The sequence below is a fragment of the Cervus canadensis genome, chromosome 25 (genome assembly GCF_019320065.1).
Source record: "Cervus canadensis isolate Bull #8, Minnesota chromosome 25, ASM1932006v1, whole genome shotgun sequence".
NCBI classification, from domain to species: domain Eukaryota; kingdom Metazoa; phylum Chordata; class Mammalia; order Artiodactyla; family Cervidae; genus Cervus; species Cervus canadensis.
Window position 1 is genome coordinate 2069804 of NC_057410.1, and position 23808 is coordinate 2093611.

Genomic DNA, 23808 nt, shown 5'->3' on the forward strand with positions numbered 1-23808 from the left:
TGCCCACGGTACCTTTCTGAGGCCACCATGTTCAGCTGAGGGAACATGGGGAGGTGGAGAGGATGCTGGGGGGCTCTGGCCCCTTCTGGCTCTGGGTCCCCTTATTTTTGCTGTCTGGGAGGTCGCAAAGCATATCCATATTGAGCAGGAAGGGATTCTTCTTCAAGCCATAGACCTAAGAGTGGAGGTCTTCACCCCTCCCAATTTCAGGGACAGCCCCCGGGACCGAGACCCGAACGTGCAGAGACTCGCGTCCAGGTGCCCTGTCCTGCCTGGGTCCTTGGGCATCGGTGTGTCCACTGTGTCCGTTTGTCCCCTGGGCCCAGTCACGCGTACTTCAGCTTCCTCAGCAGACAATAGACTGCTGGGGTGGGAGGCTGAGGAGGAGCTGGAGCCTCCCTGTGGGCCTGAGGTCTCTCTGGCCACAATGGGGGGAGGGACCTCTAAGGGGGGGACAGGACGTACAGCCCAGATAAGACTTCTGGGGAACAATAGGAGGAATTGAAGAGGGGAGACCCACCCTCACTGTACCCCACACCCAGGGCTTTGGGGTCAGGGACTAGGGACCAGAGGGTGATGGGGAGGGGTGCTAAGAATTCTTGTGAATGGAGGAGGGGATGGGGCAACTAGCAGGATTCTGGAGCTCAGAAGCTTTGTATCTCTTCAGGGACCTCAGGGGTACATCACGTGAGTGGGTGACCCTTTTGTACTTAATTTAACCACATACGTATTGTTGACTGCCTACTTTGTGAATAGCACTGGAATGCAGTAAATAGCGCTTCAGTGTTTTTGCCTTTCTGAACCATAGCATCAAAGCTTGCTATCTGTTCAGTATTCCCCCCTGAGGCCCTGAATTGGGAATTTGGGCCCAGCCACTTCCAGCAGAGATGTGGGGTGGGAGGTCCCTCTAGGGAGGGATTGGATAGGGAGGTCCCTATCCAATGCTTGTAGCTGGTTCCCATCTAGGTGGTCTGTGAGACAGCTGAGGCCAATGGAGCCCCTTACACTTTCTGGTGAGAAGCTCTGCCTGTGAGAATTAGGGTCTGGGGGGAGAAAGGGAGGTTGGAACACCGCTGAACTTTCTTGTGGGCCATTTCGCAGCCCTGAGGATGACCAGCAACCCCAGAGGAGTCAGCATTTGTCTGTGCCCCAGGTGCTAATGTGGAAAGAAACCACCGGAGTGAGAGGCAGGAGTCCAAAGACCTAGGCGCGGCAGTGGGTGTTGGGTGCATTTGTTTTCTGGCCTATCTCTCTGGTTCCTCCACTGCAGGCTCCAGAGCCAGCGATCGGGCCAAGGATGTCTGAGGGAAACGCCTAACACAGAGACGCCCCCTCCCCAAGGCGCAGCTGTCTCCTGGCTGTAGAAGGTCCCCAAGAGAGGGCTCCCGCCGGGACGGGATTGGACTCTGCTCCAAGGAGGCGGGCCACGGGGCCGGCGGGCGAGGGGTATTTAAGGCTGGGCGGAGTTGGAGGTGGCCAAGGGCGAAATGAGTGGGCTACGGGGCGCCAGGACCTGCCCAGGTCCGGGAGAAGCCTCCGACCTTAAGTCCCCCCTGGGCGCCAAGTTCAGGGAACCTCTCACCGAGAGCCGGTTCCAGCAGCTCTTCGGAGACGCAGAGCAGGAGCCCGAGCTGCTCGCGGAGCCGCGCTGGTCCCGGCTGTGGCGGCGGCGGGCCCTCGCCTGCTCCGGCCCGGGGGCGTGGCGCCTGCTGATGGCGCGGCTGCCCCCGCTCCGCTGGCTGCCCCACTACCGCTGGCGGGCCTGGCTGCTCGGGGACGCGGTGGCCGGACTAACCGTGGGCATCGTGCACGTGCCCCAGGGTGAGCGGCCCCAACACCAGCCTGGCAGGGGTCCAAGCTCTAGGGGGCTTCGGGTGGGCACAGGGCCTGGCAACCGGGAGCGAAGCGGGTGGGCTCGGCGACAGGGACCCGAGGCCGAGTTCTGGGTAAGGCCGGTGGAGCGCCATCAGATCCCCACCCCCAGCTCCCCTCATCTGTGCAATCCTGCGCGAAGCCTTGGCCACGGTCCGGCTCCGGGAACTGGAGAGACCTCTCAGCTTGAACGCCTGCCCCCCCAGGATGCCGCAGACACGGATCTCTGACCTTGACCGCCCCACGACCTCCCACCCACCGAGGCCTGTTAACCCCTGAGTTCCCTCCTGTGGTGTGATGTAGCTGCCTGCGCCAGCCTCCAAGAGTGTGGGAGGGGAAGAGCAGTCCTGGAGGGTGGGCCCCCAGCCCCTCACCCACACACCAAAGACCTTTCCTTCCACCACGCCCCCAGGCATGGCTTTCGCCCTCCTGACCTCTGTGCCCCCAGTGTTCGGACTCTACACTTCTTTCTTTCCCGTCCTCATCTACACCTTGTTGGGTACTGGGAGACACCTGTCTACTGGTGAGTGACCCACGCACTCCTTTTCCTCTCTGTAGGGTGAAATGGACAGGGGGTTGAGGCTTCCCTTCTTAGAAGCTCCCTTGCTCTTACTCCCCTCTTCAGCCCCTCACCTTCCTTTCCCCCATCCCCTGCTGGACTGCCCTGAGCCTCTGACCTAGGCAGTGCCTGTTGGGGGTTTGGGGGGGGTGCAAAGGGGCAGGAGTTTACTCTGACTTTTCCTCTCCTTGAAATCTGGTTTAAAAGAACATCTCTACGACTTGAAAAAGGGGAAAAGAGATGCACTGTCACCCAGAGGAGGGCGTAGTCCGCGGAGCATCCTCAGAGCATCCGCAGGAGGGGCAGGGATGCAGTTGGGGGGCAATTTCTCGCGGTCGGGTGCTCCCTGGTTTCCTAGCTCCCCGCTGGATCCGGCTGCTGCCCCAGCTCTTGGCCCCGCAGTCTTCACCTGAGCAGCCAGCCTTCTAGGAGAGGTGGTCTGACAGCAGCCTTTTGGCAGAATGCCCAGAGCCTGGGCACTCACCTCACCCCAGGCCAGCACATCTAGTGGTCTGTGCATTTCTCCCCTGACCCTAGGAACTTTCGCTGTCCTCAGCCTCATGACGGGCTCGGCCGTGGAGCGGCTGGTGCCCGAACCCCTCTCGGGGAACCTGAGCGGAATTGAGAGGGAACAGTTGGATGCTCAGCGGGTTGGTGCGGCTGCGGCAGTGGCCTTCGGGAGCGGGGCCCTGATGGTGAGGGAGGACCGGGGTGGGGTGGGGGGGGAAGGACTGGGGGGAGTCCACGCTGGGGGCCAGGGGAGAGGGAGGGACAAGTGTCCAGCGGCGGTCTAGGCAGAAGAGGTGCGCGGAGAAGCCGGTGGCCCTATGCCGGGACTGGTCTGCTCTTCTCCCGTGGTGATCCGGGCATCTTCTCCTCTGCAGCTGGGGATGTTCGCCCTGCAGCTGGGCGTCCTGGCCACCTTCTTGTCGGAGCCTGTCGTCAAAGCGCTGACCAGCGGGGCCGCCCTGCACGTGCTGGTGTCCCAGCTGCCTAGTCTTTTGGGGGTGCCCCTCCCACGGCAGATTGGCTGCTTCGCTCTTTTCAAGGTGGGGGTGGGAGAACAGCGAGGATGCTTCCAGTGGTCCCGGGAAGAGGGAAACCCGCCAAGGAAGGAAGGAGGGCCAGTGGAGGGCCAGTGTGTGGTGGTGCTGGGGCGTGGGGGAACGGCAGTGAGGGTCGCCGAGGAGGTCGGAGCTCTACTGGGAGCCAGGAGAGAAGGCCGGGTCTCAGTCTGGGGATCAGGACTGCCGGCAGTCGACCCCGGCCCCAGGCCCCTCTGCTCACTGCCCTGCCCACAGACATTGGCCGCCGTGATGACGGCGCTGCCCCGGAGCAGTCCCGCCGAACTGACCATCTCGGCGCTCAGCCTGGCGCTGCTCGTGCCGGTCAAGGAACTGAACGTGAGATTCAGAGACAGGCTCCCCACCCCCATCCCGGGGGAAATCGCCATGGTGAGGACGGCTCCCGGGCGCCAGCCCCGCGCACCGCGCAGACCCCGCTTGCCCTGTAGGAAGTGGCCGCGGCCGCCCCCTCGCGGAGCGCGGAGAGCGGTCCTGCTCAGACGTGGGCTTTGCCAGGCGTCTGAAGACCGCTGTGACCCTCGGGAATCCCCCACCACGGGTTCGCCTTTCGCAGAGCCTCTAAGGAAGCCTTCTTTCTCCTTACAGCGCCCCCTTGCGGTGTCGCTGGCCCCAGCACCTCCACTCCCGTCTTCTCTCCTCTCACCCGGCCTTTGTAACTCAAGGCTCACCTCCCTCTCTTCCGGCGTCCCCCTACATTTCTCTCTCTCCTCAGTTAAACAGCATTCCACACATACCGCACAGATACCCCATACACCCCTAGATGTAACCCAGCTTCCCTGCTTAGAATGGCTCGGTTGTACCTCTCGATACCCACCATCTCTCATAGCAGTCCCCTCTCACTTCCTCCGGCCCATCTCTCTCCACAGTTCCAGGCACACATCATTTCTCTTTCCTTCATTCTTTTTTTTTTTAAACTGTTGCATGGCTTGCAGGATCTTAGTTCCCTGACACCAGGGACTGAACCGACTCCTTAGAGAACAGAGTCCTAACCATTGGAGGACCAGGGAATTCCCTCTCCACTCTAAATCAGTTGTCAGGCACCCATCCCTAACACACCCGAGCTCCCTCCGCTGCTGGGCTCCTGCAACCCCGAATCCTGAGTTACAGGCCTCTCACGTTGAGTCCCTTCTAGCCTCTGCTGGGGGCCATCTCCAGCCACGCTCCAATTTGCTCTTTTCCAGGTGCTTCTGGCCTCTGTGCTCTGCTTCACCTCTTCCCTGGACACAAGATACAACGTCCAGATAGTTGGGTTGCTGCCCAGAGGGTAAGAGAGAGGGAAAAAGCGCTTGTTTTCTTTTCTCACAACTCTCCCACTCAGCGCCCCCTCCTGCTCCGTCCTGCACTATTCTCTCTCTCTTCCTCATGTCCTTATTATTCCCAGCCTCACCACAGATTCCTCTCTTTCTCCAGATTTCCCCAACCTCTCCTCCCCAGCCTGGCTGAGCTGCCCAGGATTCTGGCCGACTCGTTGCCCATGGCGCTGGTCACCTTTGCCGTGTCTGCCTCCCTGGCCTCCATCTATGCCGACAAGTACAACTACACCATTGACTCCAACCAGGTGTGACTGAGTGAGGACCCCAGCCTCGTTCAGGAGACAGACAGCCCCCGAACGTGATTTCCCCCTCCTGGCCATGCCTTCCTGTCTCTCCTCTTCATCTCACTGCATCCTGTTAGGAGCTCCTGGCGCATGGTGTCTCCAACCTCGTGTCCTCCCTCTTCTCTTGCTTTCCCAACTCCGCCACGTTGGCTACGACCAGCCTCCTAGTGGATGCTGGCGGGAACACACAGGTAAGAGCCATGTTCTTGGGTGAGGAGAAGCAGGGAGGGACTTCCGTGTTGGGTGGCGGTGGGACAGGTGGAAGGTTGGGAGATACCCGGGTGGCAGTCCTGTAGAGGACGATGGGAATCTGTGAGGGAAGGTGAGTGCGGAGATGGGATCATCTGGGAAGAACCTAGAGAAGAAAGGTTCGTTAAGACCTCTGTAGATTCTAAGCACTGAGAAAGGGCATGGTGTCTTATATGTAGTTCAAGATAAAGACAATACTAATCTGGAAAATAAATTTAAGAAACAAAATTCTGGACTCTTTCCTTGTGAGGACATATTCTTCTTCAAAGAATTGTCACATACTAAAGTCTCTCCCTAATATTTTTGGTTTCCTGTATTTGTTGGTGTCCTAAGGATGTGGTTAGCCTGCTTTTTAGGGTCATCCAACAGTGGGCTTTTAAAATGAGGTAGGGCTCTTTCCACCATCTTTCCGTGCCGCCAGAATGGTGCGCGTGAATGTCCTGGCAGGTGTTCTCAAGAGCATCAACAACGCCGAAAAGAGAGGCAAACGCCAGGTCCTTATTGGGCCGTGCTCCAAAGTCATCATCAGGTTCCGAACAGTGATGATGAAGCATGGTTACCCTGGCGAATTTGAAATCATTGATGATCACAGGGCTGGGAAAATTGTTGTGAACCTCACAGGCAGGCTAAGTGTGGAGTGATCAGCCCCAGATTTGATGTACAACTCAAAGATCTAGAAAAATGGCAGAATAACCTGCTCCCGTCCCGTCAGTTTGGTTTCATTGTACTGACAACCTCAGCTGGCATCAGGGACCATGAAGAAGCAAGACAAAAACATACGGGAGGGAAAATCCAAGGATTCTTTTTCTAGGGATGTAATACATACAAATAAAATGCCTCAGAGGACTAGAAAAAATAATAATAAAATGGAGGTAGGCTACAAAAATAGGGATGTTGAACTATATCTTGGGGGAAACCAACAAATGACAGGTGTTTAATTGGGCAAGGGGAAAAAGCAGGGGTTAAGGAGAGAGGAACAGCAGCGTGGAAGGGGGTTTGGGGAGGAGGGAGACTTTCAAGAAGGCTGACACAGAGACAGGAGGCCGTCTCACGAGCAGTGGATGAGGTTCCCTCCCGCCTTTGCTCCTGTCCCGCTCCCTCCAGCTGGCGGGCCTCTTCTCCTGCCTGGTCGTGCTGTCCGTGCTGCTGTGGCTGGGGCCCCTCTTCTACTACCTGCCCAAGGTAAGCAGCAGAGCAGGCAGAGGGATGGCTGGGAGGGGCGGCCCCCTCCCCACACATGGGGGTGGTCAGCCTGCCTCCTCTGCCCCAAGGCTGTCTTGGCCTGCATCAACATCTCCAGCATGCGCCAGATGTTCTTCCAGATGCGAGAACTCCCTCAGCTGTGGCGCACCAGCCGCGTGGACTTTGTGAGAAATGGCAGCCTGGCTCTCAGATGCCCCCTCCCACCTTCCTAGCGTCCCCGGCCTCTGCCCTTGATCAGAGTTCACTGTCCCAGTCCTGAGTTCTGCGGCCTACCCACCTTCGACTTCTATATACCTCCTAATGCCTTTACTCAGAGACAAGGTGAAGGGTAAAGCCGGAACTTCTTCAGACCTGAGTATTTGTAACCCCCCAGGTGGTTCCAGGCGTGAGGTCCTTACACTTGCTGTGTATCCCCTATTAGGCCAACCTCACCCCTTCCTCCTGTCATTCTTTCTTTCTCCCCGGCCCTCCCTCCCCATCATTTGCCCTGGCAGTCACTTCCCCTGGGCCCTCCTTCCCTAGCAGTGAGGGCCGGGCATTCCTTCTGGGCATTTCACTCCCACCCGTGTCCTGCAGGCTGTGTGGACGGTCACGTGGGTGGCTGTCGTGACCCTGAGCGTGGACCTGGGCCTGGCTGTAGGCGTGGTCTTCTCCATGATGACTGTGGTCTGCCGCACCCAGAGGTGGGAGCAGAGATCAGGGGAGTCAAGATGAGAGGAGGGGAGAGAAGAGAGTGCTTGGGCTGACTCTCCAGCCAGATCAGGCTGGGAGTCTGACCCCCGCTTCCTGCCCAGGGTACAGTGCCTGGCACTTGGACTGGCTGAGGGGACAGAGCTCTACAGGCCACTCAGAGAGAGCCACAAGGTGGGTGGGCTACAGCCAAAGAAGGAGGGGAAGATTAGACTTGGATGTCTCACTGACCCGCTGACCTCTTAGCTCCTCCAGGTTCCGGGGCTCTGCATCCTGAGCTATCCAGCACCACTCTACTTTGGGACCCGGGGGCAGTTTCGCCGCATTCTGGACTGGCATCTGGGGCTTGGAGAAGGAGGCAAGGTGAGGGGCCTGGTCAAAGGGAAGTGTGGCTTCTTTGGGGCTGGGAGGCAGGGGGGTGTTCCGGGGGATCCTTGGGGTCACTGGGTGCCCGTCTGTGCTCGTGGCTCAGAGGTGGTGACTCCCCTTCTCTACTCGCAGGGGGCTCCAAAGACAGACGGCCCACCTGGTGCAGGTGAGGTGGGAGGGTAAGGAGGGAGATTTGGTGCCACCCACAGAGGCATCTGAGTGCTCCCGCCATCTCCCATCCTAGCTGCCGAGCCTGTCAGGGTGGCGGTCCTAGACTGCAGTGGTGTCACCTTTGCAGACGCTGCAGGGGCCAGAGAGGTGGTTCAGGTGAGCGAGAGGGTAGGCTCAGGAGGCGGCCCCCTTGTGGTTTCATGAACACCCTCTGATGTAGGACTTAAGTCCCTCCCCCGCCCGCACCCCCACCCCCGCAGCTGGCCAGTCGATGCCGAGACGCTGGGATCCACCTCCTCCTGGCTCAGTGTAATGGTGAGACGTGCAGGCTGGAGGGGTCTGGAGACAGGGGAGTGACCGGGCACTTGGCGGGGAGGGAAGAGGACACGGTGTGGACGCGGTACCGGAGGCCTGACCCCCTCTCCACACAGCCTCAGTGCGGGGGACGCTGACCCAGGCAGGACTCCTGGACAGAGTGACCCCAGAGCAGCTGTTCGTGAGTGTCCAGGATGCAGCTGCGCACGCCCTGGAGAGGCTGGTGAGGCCGCAGCAGCAGCGGGAGTGGAAGCTGGGAGGGGCTGACCTATGGGAGGGGGCGTGTGAGTCAGTGACTAAGACCCTGGCAGAGGGATGTTCGAAGGGGGCTCAGGAGGAAGATGAAGGAAAGGGATGGGGGTGAAATGATCAGTCAGTGTAAGACTAAGCTGGGGAGACTGGGCCCAGCTGTGGGCGAAGGACTGAGGAACTAAAGTTCCAAGGCAGGCAGTGTGGCCCTGAGAGGACTGCCAAATCGTGGGTGAGGGAGGGGAGCACCGATTCTACTTCTGACTTGTCCCTTCCCTGTTCCAGGAGCTCAGTGGTCCAAAGACTTGCACAGTGTGGGTCTGACCCGGTCATCTGGTGTGTGGAGGGCCCCAGCGAGACATGTGTGAGGCGGGCCACGGCCCCTGAGTCCCCTGACGTCATGTAACTAATAAAATGAAGCTGAGAGCCCCTGGGGTTCATGAAATGAGTCTGGGTGTCTGCACATGGACCCTTGGTGCCCCTTCCTCCACTCCCAAAGCATTGCAAAGACACAACTAAAAATGGCTTTCCCCTGTATGTTCACCAGCCCCCATTCCAACTCCATTCTCTCCATGGGGGTGAGGCTGCGGCCACTGAACAGAGTCCTGGATCCAGAGAGAGGGGCACAGCCCTGGGACTATATATGGGGGGCTTCCCCAACCCCTTAGTACCAAGGAGATGAAGGATATTTCTGCTTTAGGTTTTCAGAGTCCCCCTTTGGGCTCTTTGGCACTTGAAAAGCAACCCCCCACTTCCTGCCCTAGGGGAAGGGGTGGGGGGCAGGACTTGGCACTGGCTGTGGGACAAGTTATGGCTCCATCATGCCCCTGGGCACTTGCAGAAAGGAGTGACACCAGGACAAGCCCCTGTTTGGGATCAAGTTCTGAAGGAGACAGGGACAGTCAGCGGAGTGGTCACTGGCCGGTGGGGTTTGCTAGGAATTCCTGGCAGGGACAAGGAGGCAGGCCAGTCTGACAGCCGAAAGGCCCCAAGTGGCCATCACTCTGAGGTCATGCACTGGAGCCGGTGTTTGAAGAACAGCAGGCGATGTTTGGCCACCTGACTCTCGTCCAGCGACCCCGGGTAACGGTAGCGAGCGTAAGTCTCTGCCTTCGCATCCCTTGAGGTCCAAGGCAACTTCAACTTGGATGCATGGTCCACAACGACGTCTGAGCAGGAGCCCACTTGAAGAGAACCAAGTCCATCCAGGAAGAATTCTGGGGGCAGAGGGAAGGGGAGTACACAGTGAAGGGTCTTGAGGATACAGAGGCACCGCTGCCCCTGAAGGAGAACTGAGATTTGGGATATGGTGGGTGCATATGCAAAGACTCCATCTCTAAGGACCTTGGGCATGTAAATCAACCCTTTTGAGTCTTGTATAAAATGGGAGTCGATATCCTTACCTTGTGCCTTGAAAATTGATTCCCTCCCTTCCTCCCTCCCGCAACACCCCCCCCTCCCCCGCTCCCCGGCCAAAATTCAATAAATGCCGACTTGGCTGCTCCGGGGTGGCCTGAACCAGGAGATTCGGTTGGGAGCAGGATAGAGGCCGAGGTGCCAGTGTTGGGGAAGCTCAAGGCAGACCCAGTGGCTGTACTGGCCGCTGAGGTTTAAATGATGTTTGGGGCTGAGATGTTTGGAGCTGTCTCTGTGGCCGGGGCACAGGTCTTGGTAAATCTTCGTATAACTGCTCCAGTGACCCCCGTGGCAGCTGTGGCCTCCGCGGGGTGGTCAGGCAGTAGCACCCAGGGCCCCAGGCACCTCGCTGCCCCACCACCCCGCGGTCCCTGGGCCCGAGCCCCGAAGCGTCCCTGCCCGGCCGGGAGGGGGCGCCACTCACCCAGGTGCGCCACGCGGCTGAGGCGCGGGTCAAAGCCGACCTCGCGCACCTTGTCAGTGCGCGCCAGGAAGAAGTTGACCACGCCGTCGGTGACCACGCACCCCGGGAAGCCGACGAGCTCGTGGTGGAAGCCGCGCTTCTGCCGGAGGCAGTTCCCGCGGCCTGGCGCGCCGGGCTCCACGCTCAGCAGCTGCCGGTAGGTGGTGGCGAAGCCGGAGATTTCGCGCACCGCGCCCCCAACCTGCCGGGGCGGGAGGGTGACTGCAGGCCGGCCGCGCACTGGGAGGGGTTAGGTCTGGGCCCCCTCTCCACTCCAGGGGGCTTCCCTGCTGGGTCCTTCCCGCCCCACCCCCGCCGGGCCCAGACGGTGGCCCAGGCCCAGCTTCCGTCCCAGGGCTGGCTGCTCGCGGTCTCTGGCCTCGGCCTGAGCCTGCCGGAAGCCCTCCTCCCACCCTCCATCCCGCGGCCCCTCCGCTACCAGGTCCAGCGGCGTCCGCTCCAACACATCCACAAGCCTCTCGAGTCGCGTCCGCGCCGTGAAGACGAAGTCATCGTCCACCCACAGCACGTACTTGGTGGTTACTTGGGATATGGCCAGGTTCCGGCCTGCGAACCAGCCCTGGGGAAGTGTAAGTACGGTTGGCGATGCTGTCGAGAGAGGACGCAGCCCTCTGCCACCTCTCCTCCTCACTCCTGACCCCTCTCAACAGCCTCTGTGCGTGTGTGCTGCGACCGACTCTGCGACCCCGTGGACTGTAGCTCGCCAGGCTCTTCTGTCCATGAGATTTCCCAGGCAAGAACACTAGAGTGGGTTGTCATTTCCTCCTCCAGGGGATCTTCCCTACCCAAGGATCCAACCTGCATCTCCTGCGCGCGGATTCTTTACCAGTGAGCCCCCTGGGAAGGCCCTCAACAGCCTGTGCCCTTCTCCAAACCTTGGAAATGCTTAGGAATGGCCGGGAGCTACGTTTAAAAAAATGCAGTTTCCCACTGCCAGAGGCTCTGAGTGGGTCTTCTAGGGGAGAGTCTTGGAATGCATTTGATTCATGCGTTCATTCATTCATTCATCAGCTATTTATTGAGCCCCCACTAGGTGCTAAGCACATTCTAAGAAGGCAGCTCAAATAAGACAGCAGGATTCCTGCTCCCGTGGAGCTTACATCTCAGAAATCCTCTGCTGGATTCACTACCCTGGAGACTGCGGACTGAGGGCATGCCCCCTCCCGGTGCCCTGTGGCTCTGCACCTTGCCAAAAGGCATGAGATAGTGCTCGATGTGGGGACCTCTGATGCTCTCTGGCTTGTCGCTGTCGTCGGCGATCACCACTGTGACCGTTGGGTAGAAGCGGCGGATGCTGGCGATGAGTGCCCGTAACCGATTGTAACGAAGGAAGGTCTTGGTGGCGACGGTGACCAGGGCGCTGATGTTGTACTGGGCTAGGAGTGAGGCGCAGAGGGAGGTGCCGAGCAGAGTGGTGAGTGAGGAGAAGGACACCTCCCAGGGCCACCCGCTCCCAACTTTCTTCCTGTCATGCTGGGTCTATGCCCCTGAGCATACCAGTCTCACCTCCCTGGGGTTGAGACCCAGGTGGGTACAGCCGAGGGTTGGGTGGGTGTCTTATGCGGATGGTGAAGGCAGCTTCGTGTCCCTCGGTGGAGAACCGGACTGGGAAGAAAAGACATGAGATGTGGCTTGGATAACATTCTCTTTTCAGTAAGTCAGTGTTCAGGTGCCTGCCCTGTGTTACACTTTTCTAGGCCCTGTTAGATAAGAATGTAAGGTTCTTATCCCCCTGGAACTTACATTTTAATGGGTGGGAGAAAGATGATAAAAGTTTTCATTAAAAGTTAGCCTTTATTGAGCATTTACTATGTGCCAAGCACTTTTAAAATTACCTTAACTATATGAACTCATTTAATCCTCACAATAGCCCTATTAAGTAGATTCCTACTACAGAAAAAGAAGGCACAGAGGAATTAACTTGTCCATAATTACCCAACTCTTAGGCAAGAAAGCTGGGGTAGGAACCTAGTCCGTCTGGTTCCAGGTTAAGTAAATAAGAAAATTCAGATACAGATAAGTATTGAATAGAAAATAAGACAAGTATTGTGAGAGTGAAGAGGAGCCGTCTGAGCTGAGATCCAAAGGATAAGGCGCCGGCCTTGCAAAAATCTAGGGGAAGAGTATTCTAGGCAGAGGGAACAGTAAGTGCAAAGGCCCTCCAGTGGGAGTAGGATTGATATAGAAGCCTTGGAGAGAAGCAGGAGGGCTGTTATACCCCTTTTGCCAGAGGAGAAAGGGGCTCTGGGAGAGAAAGCTCTTTGCCCTCTAGTAAGTGGTGGGCTGGGAATAGAGCTTGAATCTTCTAGTTCCTGGGTCAGGTCACTTCCTGGGGCCCCCATGGTTGGCCTGAAGGGGGGACACACCCAAGGCTCGGGTTTCCCTCTGGCCTGTTCCAGCCCCAGTTGAACAAAGGCCCCTTCTCTCCCTCCTTGGCCCTGCTGGCCCAGCTGAAATGTCCATTGTGTGTCTGGGCAGCTCTGGCCATTGCCCGAGTGTCTCCCACACCCTCTGCCATTTGCTCACTCCTGCCGTTCTGGCTTCCTGTGTCCGCCCAGCTTGTTACTATGTCCACCCAGGCCTCGCACCTGTGTCTGCTGTGTTTGCCTGGTAGCTTCGGCTGCTGTAAGTGACCAGTTGCAGCTGCCGATTGAGTTGGTCCAGCCCTGGGCTGGCGAGGCTGAGATCTGGCTGCCCTTCTCCGGTGAGAGTCACTCCGGTTACTTCCCCTGCCACGTCCCAGGTGCCCAAGGAGGCCGTCAGGTTCACCTGGGAGAGGGGATTGGCGAGTGCAGGGTGATGCCCCTGACCCACCTCTTGCCTCCCTGCTTCTTCCATCCCTCCTTCGGCAGCCTCGTTGCCCTCCCTGCGTGATGAATGCCCACCTGGCCTCCCCACCGTCCTGTTCCTTCTCACCTGGTATACCTCCTGACCAGAAGTGGCCTGCAGGCCCAGTCCTGGAAGCAAGGGGAGGGAACCAGAGTCACAGACAGCCTGGGAGTCCTCCCTTTCTCCTGCCTCTTTCCCCTCACACAGGGCAGGACTTTTCGCCCAGCCCTCCTGTTGAGGCCACAGCAGGGCCCATTGCAGGGCATAGCCCAGGGTAAGGATTTCTCACTCCTTCCTATCAAAGCAGTAGGTCTTGTGTGGCCTGCCCTGCCTGTCCATCTCACTTCAGCCAGTCAGCAAGACACACCCTTCTCCCCAAACCTCTCCAGCTGTCTTCGGCAGTTCCCCACAATCCTAGAGTCCCTTCTGTCCCCACCTCCATCTCCCACCTCATGAGCCCTCCCTGACCTCCAGTTTCCCTTCCTTAGAACCCCCCACCTGGCATCTCCCCTCCTTCTTCCTCTCCCAGCCTGGGCTCTGCCACCCCCACAGTGGGTTAGCTCCTCCCCTTGGACCCTCCTCCCCACCTGGCACCAAGATGCTCCTGAGGGGCTGGACCTCCACACCCTGCAGGGGGTACTGTAGCGGGGAGTTGGCAGGGGCTATGAGCAGCTGGTCTGCCGCAGACTGGCTCCTGGCAGTGGAGGAGGGGGAGGGCAGAGGGGCAGTCAAGGGGAGCCTCCTCCCCCCCCCACCCCCTCCCTCCAGCCCCCCACGGCTCCCCACAGGCAGAGTCACACCCTCCTTTCCGCTGGGTACCTTGAAAGGAAGGCCTGGAACTCCTGCTCCCTCAAGGCAGACACACTGCTCAGCTCCTCAGGGTCAAAGGCCTTGGTGAAGTCAAAGGCTTGGACCTGCCGCTGGAAGGGGAGGTGAAGGCTCCCCTCACTGGACTCACAGCTGCAATTGTTGGCAGTCAGCAGCCTGTGGAGCCGGGAGGAAGGGTCCTCAGAGCCCAGCCACACAGCTCACTCATCCTCCGGAAGGTTGACCCGGCACCCGCACCTTGGCCGTTCCACCCTGCTCATCCAAAATCTGTCCCCTTAATCACTGCTCCTCAAATGGTCCCCTGGAGGAGGGACCACCCATGGGGTGACCCGTCCTCTACACCTGGATTTTACAGAGATGTAGAGCAGACCAAATGCTAAGGTTTCAGAGTTGCCTCCACACCATCAGGACCCCAGCTGGACTCCTTTCACACGGAATGACCAGGACTCAGAAAGCAGGGCCCTCCCCCGATTGCAACCCTCGCTTCCCCACCCCCGAAGCACAAGACTCAGCAGCCCCCTCCACCTCCCACTTCACCCCCCTCCCCCCGCACACACCACCAGTCCGGGGAACCCAGGCATCAGAGCAGAGGAAACAGAAGCTTCCCAGACTACCCCCCAGCGAGTGCCTGCTGTCGCCCCGACTCCTCACACTCACCCCACCACTTGCTCCTTGATCCTGACCGGGATGTGTGCGTATCTGGGCTCAGGGGCGAGACCTAGCAGCTCTGGCCTGGGGTTGCCCTGTAGGGGCGTCCACAGCGCAAGAGGTACCCGGAGGCCCGGCGCGACCCGGGTGCTCGCGTACAGGAGCCCCAGCGAGGCGCAGGCGAGCAGCAGGACGGCCGCGCAGAGGGCCCGGCGGCCCAGCCGCATCCTGGGTGGGCGAAGGGGTGGGAGGGTGAGCAGGTGGTCAGCGAAAGCGTGGCTTGAGACTCTGGGCCCCCGCGGTTCCGCAGACTCCAGCCGGCCCGGCTGGGGCTTCCCGCATCTCGCGCGCCAGGATCTGTAGAGCGAATCGGTACCCTCCTGCCCCTCCCCTCACTCCCCGGGCCTCGGGTCTCCGGGCCTCCTTTCTTCTCGCCCTCCCACATCTCGCTTTCCTTTCACGCCCGAGGCCTGAGGTCTCGATGAAGCAAGAGACCTTTGGAGGTAGCGGTTTCGACGCGGCGGCTCGTAAGTAGAAAAAGCACCGTTTTATTAGAATAGCCGATGTTCCGGAGCCCGCCGCCTCCCTTGGCCCACGCACCCCCCACCCCCTCAGTCCGAGCATCACCTGGCCCGGGTGGGCTGCAGAGGGCAGCGCCACACCTTGCCTGTCATGAAAAATGCAGAATCACGCCCGCGCTGCTGGGTGGCCCCGGCGGAGGTGACCCCGTGAGTGGCCTGGCGAAGCCGCGCGGGGCGACAAGGTGGACCGGAGCGCGCGCCTCCTCCCGCCGCCGGCTCAGTCCCGCGTCCCGCCCCAGCACTGACCTGTCTTAACGCTCTAGGGCCGCCGCAAGATTTCGGTCAGGGCTGTGCCAGGCTCTCGGCCCCGGCCTGAGGGTCCTCATGGGGCTGGAGGCGGCCTGATGGGGAAGCCGGGCGTGAGTCTGAGAGTGAGGGGGATCCTCCTGCCTCCCGAGCGCGCACGACCCCTCCCGCCTTTGGACTCTCCGGGCTTTGTAAACCGCCGCGCTGGGGTGGTTCTGGGCGTTTCCTGCGGGGTTGGGGGGTCGGAGTCGAGAAACCGCCGCACCCCAATCCCAGAAACAAATCCGGGGTTCCCTGGGACCCTGTCCCACTTGCCGGGCCGGGAGAGCCCGGGCCGCCGCCCGGCTTTTCAGATCGCGGCGGCTCGGCTCGGATGCTGGTTGCGGCGGAGAGTTGGGCTACACGCCGAGAATGAGAGCGCCGGGGCGCCTTCTGGTGGGCGCGGAGGACACTGCGGGGGCGCGAAGCCAGCGACGCACCAAGGTCCTTCTCTCCACGCCCCCTCCCTCCCAGCCAGCCCTTTGCCTCCCAACCCTGGCATCTCCCCCGCCCCGCCGCGATCCTAGTCACTCTATTCCTATTCGTTCGGAGCCGTCTTTCCATCGAGACTGTAGGCCAGGACAGGCGACAAGGGCTTTGGGAAGCGATGGGGTGGGGACGCCCTGTAACCCCATTTCAAGGAAGATGTGGATACTTCGGGTGAGATAAAGGAACCCAGACGAGACTGGAAAATAAAGACTGCCTAGCTAACAAAGAGAAGTTGACAGCCTGCCTCCCAGCCTCGCCTCCCCCGCCCTCCAGCCCCCGCATACCCCAGTTATCTAACGATACTCAATGATGTAACAAACACTCGGTAATTCAAGGGCCTGCTGCTTCTGACTGCTCCTTGTTGCAGACTTGCAGAAGAGAAGAAACCCCGAACCGTGCCTGGATTGGTGGGACTGACGCGCGCAGGCCGCAGACCTGCACTCCCTTAGCTGTGGCTGGATTCTTGATGCTGCCCTAAGTGGTTCCATGGTTCCTGTGGTTCCATGATTCCAATAAAAGAAGTCACAATTTAATAGGGAAAAAATATATAATAAGAAATGTAAAACATAATGAAAATGTGGGGGCAGGGGGAGGGAAGGATGGGTTATTGGATGAACTGTGTACAAAGAAATGACTAATCAGCTGGAGGGAAAGTGAGATTCTCACCCTCTACACCAAAATAAATTCCAGATGTATCTAATATTTTATTATTAAAAATGTAACCACAAACAGTAGTAAAATAATTCATGGAGTTTTTTTTTTTTTTATAATCTTGGAGTGGGGAAGAGATCTCTAAGTAAAATATAAAAGGAAATATTAAGCTTGAGTGAAGAAATTTCTATAAGCAAACTTGAGAAATGGCAAACTGTGAAAAAATATGTGCAACATGTAAGACAGATAAAGGTCTATTTTTCTTAAGAGCTATAAAACATCAATAACAAAAAATTATCAATCACCCCCAAATGGGCACAAATTGTGATTAGGCAGTTGAGGGAAAAAGTAAAAATGGCTTTTCAAATGTATGAACGTACACTTGACCCTATTCATAATAAATAAAATCCAAATTAGAATAACAATGAAATAGTTTTTGTTTAGCAAGTTAGTAAAGGTCAAACAGCTTGCTAACACAAGTGGTCAAGTATTTGGAGAAATAGTCACTATCATATACTGTTGTGAATGTAAATGGACCCAGCTTAGAGCCATTGGCCAATCTATTAACAATTAAAATATTAATCATTTAAATCTTAAATATTAGTAAGTTAAAATTTTAAAGATACGATTCAATCAGACAGTGGGACGCTGGATTAATCTAGATCTACTGTTACTGGATGATATCCAAAGCTGTTAAGCAAAATAAACAGAACATATATAGTCGACTCCTGAGTGTGGGTTTTAGCTTCTAGGATTGTTCAAATACTAGAAATGAAGTGCTGCCATAATAAAACCCTAAAAATGTGGGAATGGATTTGAAACTGGGTCTTGGGTAGAAGCAGGAAGGAATCTAGGCGTGTTAGTGAAAGACTGAAGAATATTGAGAGCATATTAGTAGAAGCCTCATGTCCTCTGAGGAGGCTGCTGATAAAGAAAAGTGAGGCAAGTAAGGAAATCGAGGGGCTTCCCAGGTGGCACTAGTGGTAAAGAACCTGCCTGCCAATGCAGGAGATGTTGAAAGATGCAGGTTGGATCCCTGGGTTGGGAAGATCCCCTGGAGGAGGGCATGGTAACCCCCTCCAGTAATCTTGCTGGAGAATCCCATGGACAGAGAACCTGGCGGGCTACAGTCCATGGGGTCGCAAAGAGTCAGACTTGACTGAAGCGACTTACCATGTATGCACACATACCTAATGAGTTGGGGATCTCATTGAGATTTTCAAGCAGAATGTTGAAGGTGACTTCAGGTTTCTTCTTGTCACGTTTGGTAGAAAATGTATGAAAAGAAAGAGATAAGCGAAAGAAAGGAATGCCAATTTAAAAAGTGCTGGGGATTGTTAGGTTTGAAATTTCCTAGCCCCTCCAAGGACCAGTGAGGCTAGAATTTTAAAAAATGGCTTCCAGGACTTCCTTGGTGGTGCAGTGGATAAGTATTCGCCTGCCAATGCAGGAGACATGGGTTTGATCCCTGGTCCGGGAAGAGTCCACATGCTGTGGAGCGACTAAGCCAGTGGACCACAACTACTCAGCCCACGAGCTGCAGCTGCTGAAGCCTGCGCTCCATAGCCGGTGCTCCACAAGAGAAGCCGCCGCAGTGAGAAGCCCGCACGTGGAAACCAGAGCAGCCTCCTGCTCGCTGCAACGGGGCAAAGCCCACATGGCGCAAGGAAGACCCAATGCCGCCAAAAAAAACCCACGGCTTCCAGGGAAGACCATATCTAAGGCATGCTCAAGAAACTATTGTCTGAAAATAAAGCCAAGGATATAAACATAGATCCTCCGTTAAAGAAAGAGCTAAGGCACTGCCTCAGAATGGTTCCATTAAACAATAGGACTCTCAGTGATCAAAGAAGCCCAAGGAAGAGAAGGGTTTATCTCGATAATATTTCTGAATATGGTTTTCATGTGATGTAGTTAACATCAATAAGATTCACAGGAGAACTATAAAGATTTTAAGAGGATTGTATTTGCAGAATTTTATTGGTGATACAATAATTCTCTCTTACTATTCTGATAGATAAATGTTTGCTGTTTTAAATCCCCCGAGTTTGGAGTAATGTATTACATAGCAATAGATAACTAATTCAGAATATTATATAGTTGGCCTTGAACAATGAGGGGGTTACAGGCACTGCTTTATTTAAAATAAATTACCAAGGAAAAATTCTAATTAACTTTTTTCTTCTTGGTTATTCATTTTAAATAAAGCAGTGTGTACATGTCAATCGCAAACTTCCTAACTATCCCTTCCTTCCCCCTCTACCTTTCCCTCCGGTAACCTTAAGTTCATTCTGTAAGTCTGTGAGTCTGTTTGTAAATAAGTTCATTTGTATCATTTTTTTCATTCTGCGTATAAGCTATATCATACGATATTTCTTTCTCTGTCTGACTTACCTCACTTAGTATGACAATATCTAAGTCCATCGAATTGCTGCAAATGGCTTTATTTCATTTTTTAACAGCTGAGTAATATCCCATTGTGTATATGCTCCACATCTTCTCTATCCATTCCTCTGTTGATGGACATTTAGGTTGCTTCCATGTCTTGGCTATTGTAAACAGTGTTGCAATGAACATTGGGGTGCATATATCTTTTTGCACCATGTTTTTCTCTGGATATGTACCCAAGAATGGGATTGTAGAATCATATGTAGCTGTATTTTTAGTTTTTTAAGGAACCGCCGTTCTGTTCTCCACAGTGACTATACCAATATACATTCCAACCAACGCTGTAGGAGGTTTCTCTTCTCTCTATACCCTCCCCAGCATTTTTTGTTTGTGGATTTTTTTAATGATAGCCATTTGACTGGTGTGAGGTGATATCTCATTGTAGTTTTGATTTGCATTTCTCTAATAATTAGTGATGTTGAACATCTTTTCATGTGCCTCTTGGCCATCTGTATATCTTCTTTGGAGAAATGTCTATTTAGGTCTTTTGCCCATTTTTTGATTGGGTTGTTTGTTTTGATATTAAGCCACATGAGCTGCTTATAAATTTTGGAGGCTAATCCCTTGTCAGTCACATCATTTCCAAATATTTTCTCCCATTCTGTGAGTTATCTTTTCATTCTGTTTATGGTTTCCTTTGCTGTGCAAAAGCTTTCGAGTTTGATTAGGTCCCATTTAAGTTGCAGCAATATCTTTTTCAATCCATCTCCTAGAGTAATGCCTGTATTCTACTTTAATAAAGAGAATCATACAGAATGTAGTCTTCTGTTTTGACTCTTTTTCTTTCAGCATTAGGAGTTATTGTGTATAGCTGTAGACCATTTCCTCTCAGTCTATACAGTTGACCTTTGAACAGCACAAGGGTATTGTTGAACTGTGCAAGTCCACTTATGCGAGGATTTTTTTCCCACTAAATACATATTATGATACTATATGATCCAACACTGGTTGAATCCATGAATGCAGAACCCAAGATTCATTGAGGACTGACTATAAAGTTTTACATGGATTTTTTCATTTAGAATTTTTTTCTTGGTTAAAAAGTAGAATACAAGCAAAACTAATCTTTGTTTGTAGTCAGAATTGTGATTACCTTTGAGGCATGGAGTAGTAACTAGAAGGGGTCAATCTGGGTGCTAGTAAAGTTGTGTTTCTGCATTCAAGTGTGCTTAATTTGTAAAAATACACAGAGTTGAATACTTGTAATCTGTACTTTCCTATATGTATATTATACATGAATACACAGCTTAAAAATGTGAGAGAACACTTGTAGTCTGCTTTTGAAAATATTCAGAAGCTTTTTTCTTCGAGCAGTGCACCTGCTTTCATTGGGGTGATTCTTCTGATAGTCAGGTTGGGTTGATCAGGTAGCGTGGGCAGCTGGCAGCTCACCGAGGGCTGGATGATGCAAGTTGCCTTTTCTCACATGATGGGAGTTTGGTGCTCTTGGCTAAACCTCTGTCTCCTAGTGGTGTTTCATGGTCATCTCAGGACAGCCAGTGGGTGAGAGTGGACGCTTCAAGCTCCCTGGAAGCCTTGCTTGTAATTCACACAACATTATTCCTTCCCCACCCTCTCTCTCAAGTATATTTAGGTGCTAAGGCAAATTATCAGGTTATCCCAGCTTCAAGGAGTGGTTACACCCCATCTCGATGGATATAAATGCAAAACATTTGTGACCATTCTATTTGTAAATTTTTATTCACTCACCTGTCTGTTTACTTGTGTCTGGCTCTGCTGGGTCTTCACTGCCGTGAGAGGCCTTTCTCTGGTCGCACCGAGCAGGGGCCACTCTCAGGTTGTGGCCCGCGGGCCTTTCATCGTGGTGGCTTCTTCTGTTGCAGAGCACAGACTCTCGGCACTCAGGCCTCAGCAGTTGTGGGATCACGAGTTGAGGTGTATGGGCTTAGTTGCTCTGAGACATGTGGGGTCTTCCGGAACCAGGGACTGAACCTGTTTTTGAGGCAGGTTCTTAACCACTGGACCACAAAGGAAGTCCCATGACCATTTAAAATCTTCCATTATCACCAATAACGAAATCTTTAAGTGCAGGAATGTTGCTTAATTAGGTGCTTTTAGAAAGGAAGAATGTCTGAATAACTTAGTGTCAACACTGTAAGGCATATTGCTCTGAAATGACACAGCATTATAGACAAAGGTGCCTGGAAATAAACATGTACCCAATAACAATCAACAAGAGACCCAGATCGTTTAATACCTTTTTACACTAAAAGGAACCAGGGTCCTTGGATTCATTCCAGGTCCTATCCCAGGGCTGGGACAGGAAAAGTTAAAGATGAACTTGGAATGTCAGACTGAATAAATTAATGCAGGAAAAGAGAAATTGCTGATTGACAAATATAAGGGAAATGATGAAGTAGAAAATGATTCTGCAACCATCAGAATAAAAGTTGGTTTGGTTAAGAGTCATCAATGAGTGCTAATTTTAAGGGAGGAAGTTTCATGAGGAATAAGGTGTTTTACATAGTTTAAAGTGTTTTCCCACAGTTTGCTTGTTAGTTACAAGAGGAAAAACTATAACTGCACAGTGGGAAAAACAGACAGCACTTGAGTGGGTGGGCAAAATTAATATTACTAATGAGAGGCAGAGGGAGTTGTGAGCCTCCAGATCCGTGTCCCCACCCCAAGGAAGACACAGAATCACTTAGGCAGTGTTCTGGCTGAGGGCACATAATTTGATTCTCAATATGGGAAAGCACACAAGCCCCAGTTGAGGAATATTTTGGATATTTAAAAGAAGCTGGCCAGTATTTTATTTTTAAATATTAATGTCATGAGAGACAAAGACAGACTGAGTAACTGTTCCAGGAAAAAAGGAGGCTAAAGAAGCACCTAAATACAATCTGTGATCCCAGACTGAGTCCTGTCCTCGAGGGGGAGAAAATGCTGTAACAGACATTTTGGGGACAAAATTGGGATATGGATGGTAGCTTAAAGTCACTGTTTTATCTTTGTTAATTAAGAGAGAGATGGTAAATGTTAAATTTCCCATAGTTGGGAACTGTGGTTACCAGCATCCTGTTCTTCGGAAACATAGTCTGCTGTGTTAAAGAGATAAAGTGGCATGATGTATGTTATTACCTACTTTCAAATGACGCAAGAAAAAGAAATAATTGGGGCTTCCCTGGTGATCCAGTGGTGAAGACTCCACACTGCCAATGCAGGGGCCCAAGGTTCAATCCCTGGTCCAAGAACTAGATCCTACATGCTGCAGCTAAAGCGTCCACATGTCACCACAAAGATCAAGGATCCTGTGTGCTGCAGCTAAGACCCAGAGCAGTCAAAATAAGTAAATAGATAAATAAAAATAAATTTAAATAATAGAATGTGTTGTATATACATGTGCATGTGATATATACAATATACAGTTTATATTTTATTAATGTAATTATTGGGAGAAGGAAATGGCAGCCCACTCCAGTATTCTCACCTGGAGGAATCCCAGGGACAGAGGAGCCTAGTAGGCTGTTGTCTACGGGATCACACAGAGTCAGACATGACTGAAGCGACTTAGTAGAGAGAGAATGTAATTATTATTTATTATGAACCATATAAAATTCTATCTATAGAGAATGATAAAAACGAATGACAAAGAAACAAATGATAAAACAAATTTTGGCAAAATGTCCAGAATTGGTGAAGTTGCATAAAAGATACATGGCTTGGATAGGAGAAAAGTGATAAGCAGGAAGTTATCTGAGAGCCACCAGAGGCGGCCCCTTCAGCTAACTGTTGAATACGCACCTAATCCCACTAAGCAATTTTCCAGCCCTGCCCAGTAATATGCTCACTAGTACTCCAAAAATAGTCAGGGGGCTGTAAAACCCCCACCCACCAGCCTGGCAGGACTTGCCCTACCTCTAGCACATGCCCGCACCTCACAGTATCCTGCACTAAAGTGATCTTCTGTGGCCGCTGGACTCATTAACTGCTCGTAATATTCCACAAATACATACATCTAATTATAACAGACCAAATTATGGGAAGAACATGTGAGGTAGCGTATCTTGTTATATAACCTGCAGTTGTCAATCACGGCTGTCCATTAATGGCCCCCCTGGATTATGCAAATAATCCTGCCTTAAAAACTGTACCCCAGCTCTCCAGGGCCATTGTCTCCCTTGGCGTGGCCCACCTCTCTCTTCAGGTATTCTCTCTGTTTTTTCTTTGTGTGAGCTCACTGTGAGGCAAGCAGAAGTAATGCCGTGGCAGGCAGTTTAGATTAGGAGTAGGCCTTCCTACTTCTGGGTGGTAAGATTATCAGGCCACCTGGATACAACCAATCTGCTTAACACTGACCGCTGTTTGCCAATTAGGAATGGGGGTGGAAACCCCCAGGAAAGTTTTGAGTGTGTTTGACCAATGAAATTGCTTTGCAAACTTGTAACCAATCCGCTTAAACCAACTACCAACGGCATGTGCTCACCCTATAAATTTGTGTAACAGCTTGGGCTCGGGGCCCTCTGACCCCGCACAACTGCGTTGGATGCAGCAGGAGCCCTGACTCGAGTCAGCAATAAACTTCTCTTTTTGCGAGTTGCATTGTCTTGGAGGCCTTCTCTCTTCCTGCTTGGGGATTCGGACATCGGGCATAACAACACTCACTTGCGTCCAATATTTTGATCACCTGATGCAACCAGCTGATTCATTGGAAAAGTGCCTGATGCTGGGAAAGATTGAGGGCAGAAGAAGAGGGCATCGGGTGATGACATGGCAGGACGGCATCACCGATGCGATGGACACGAACTTGGGCAAACTCCAAGAGACGG

The 23808-nt window shown here is 53.7% G+C and overlaps 2 protein-coding genes and 1 pseudogene across 12 annotated transcripts; 2 read left to right on the plus strand and 1 right to left on the minus strand.

Moving 5' to 3' along the window:
- Positions 1 to 165: 165 nt before the first annotated feature.
- On the plus strand, positions 166 to 8809 carry LOC122427336 (solute carrier family 26 member 10-like). 6 transcript variants are annotated; one of them, XM_043446739.1, is made up of 19 exons: positions 166 to 1013; positions 1271 to 1821; positions 2285 to 2395; positions 2969 to 3126; positions 3316 to 3480; positions 3733 to 3885; positions 4698 to 4780; positions 4927 to 5074; positions 5191 to 5304; positions 6467 to 6544; positions 6634 to 6729; positions 7142 to 7248; positions 7360 to 7429; positions 7502 to 7618; positions 7757 to 7790; positions 7869 to 7951; positions 8056 to 8110; positions 8227 to 8329; positions 8645 to 8809. In XM_043446739.1, exons 2-19 carry the CDS (start codon positions 1488 to 1490, stop codon positions 8763 to 8765), a joined length of 2130 nt encoding a protein of 709 aa, XP_043302674.1. In that variant the 5' UTR covers positions 166 to 1013; positions 1271 to 1487; the 3' UTR covers positions 8766 to 8809. The 6 variants fall into 6 exon arrangements, with proteins under 6 accessions (XP_043302674.1, XP_043302675.1, XP_043302678.1 ...); XM_043446740.1 differs by having other exon boundaries at positions 166 to 687; XM_043446743.1 differs by having other exon boundaries at positions 166 to 1821; positions 8227 to 8333.
- On the plus strand, positions 5319 to 6455 carry LOC122427340 (annotated as a pseudogene).
- Positions 8791 to 16606, minus strand: B4GALNT1 (beta-1,4-N-acetyl-galactosaminyltransferase 1). Of its 6 annotated transcripts, none has more exons than XM_043446753.1 (12): positions 15925 to 16606; positions 15392 to 15486; positions 14574 to 14792; positions 13908 to 14072; positions 13676 to 13782; positions 13176 to 13216; positions 12848 to 13028; positions 11757 to 11864; positions 11445 to 11635; positions 10678 to 10818; positions 10200 to 10440; positions 8791 to 9576 (listed from the first exon to the last, which is right to left on the minus strand). In XM_043446753.1, exons 3-12 carry the CDS (start codon positions 14789 to 14791, stop codon positions 9359 to 9361), a joined length of 1611 nt encoding a protein of 536 aa, XP_043302688.1. In that variant the 5' UTR covers position 14792; positions 15392 to 15486; positions 15925 to 16606; the 3' UTR covers positions 8791 to 9358. The 6 variants fall into 6 exon arrangements, with proteins under 6 accessions (XP_043302688.1, XP_043302687.1, XP_043302686.1 ...); XM_043446752.1 differs by having other exon boundaries at positions 15707 to 16605; XM_043446751.1 differs by having other exon boundaries at positions 15392 to 16605.
- Between the last annotated feature and the right edge of the window lie 7202 nt (positions 16607 to 23808).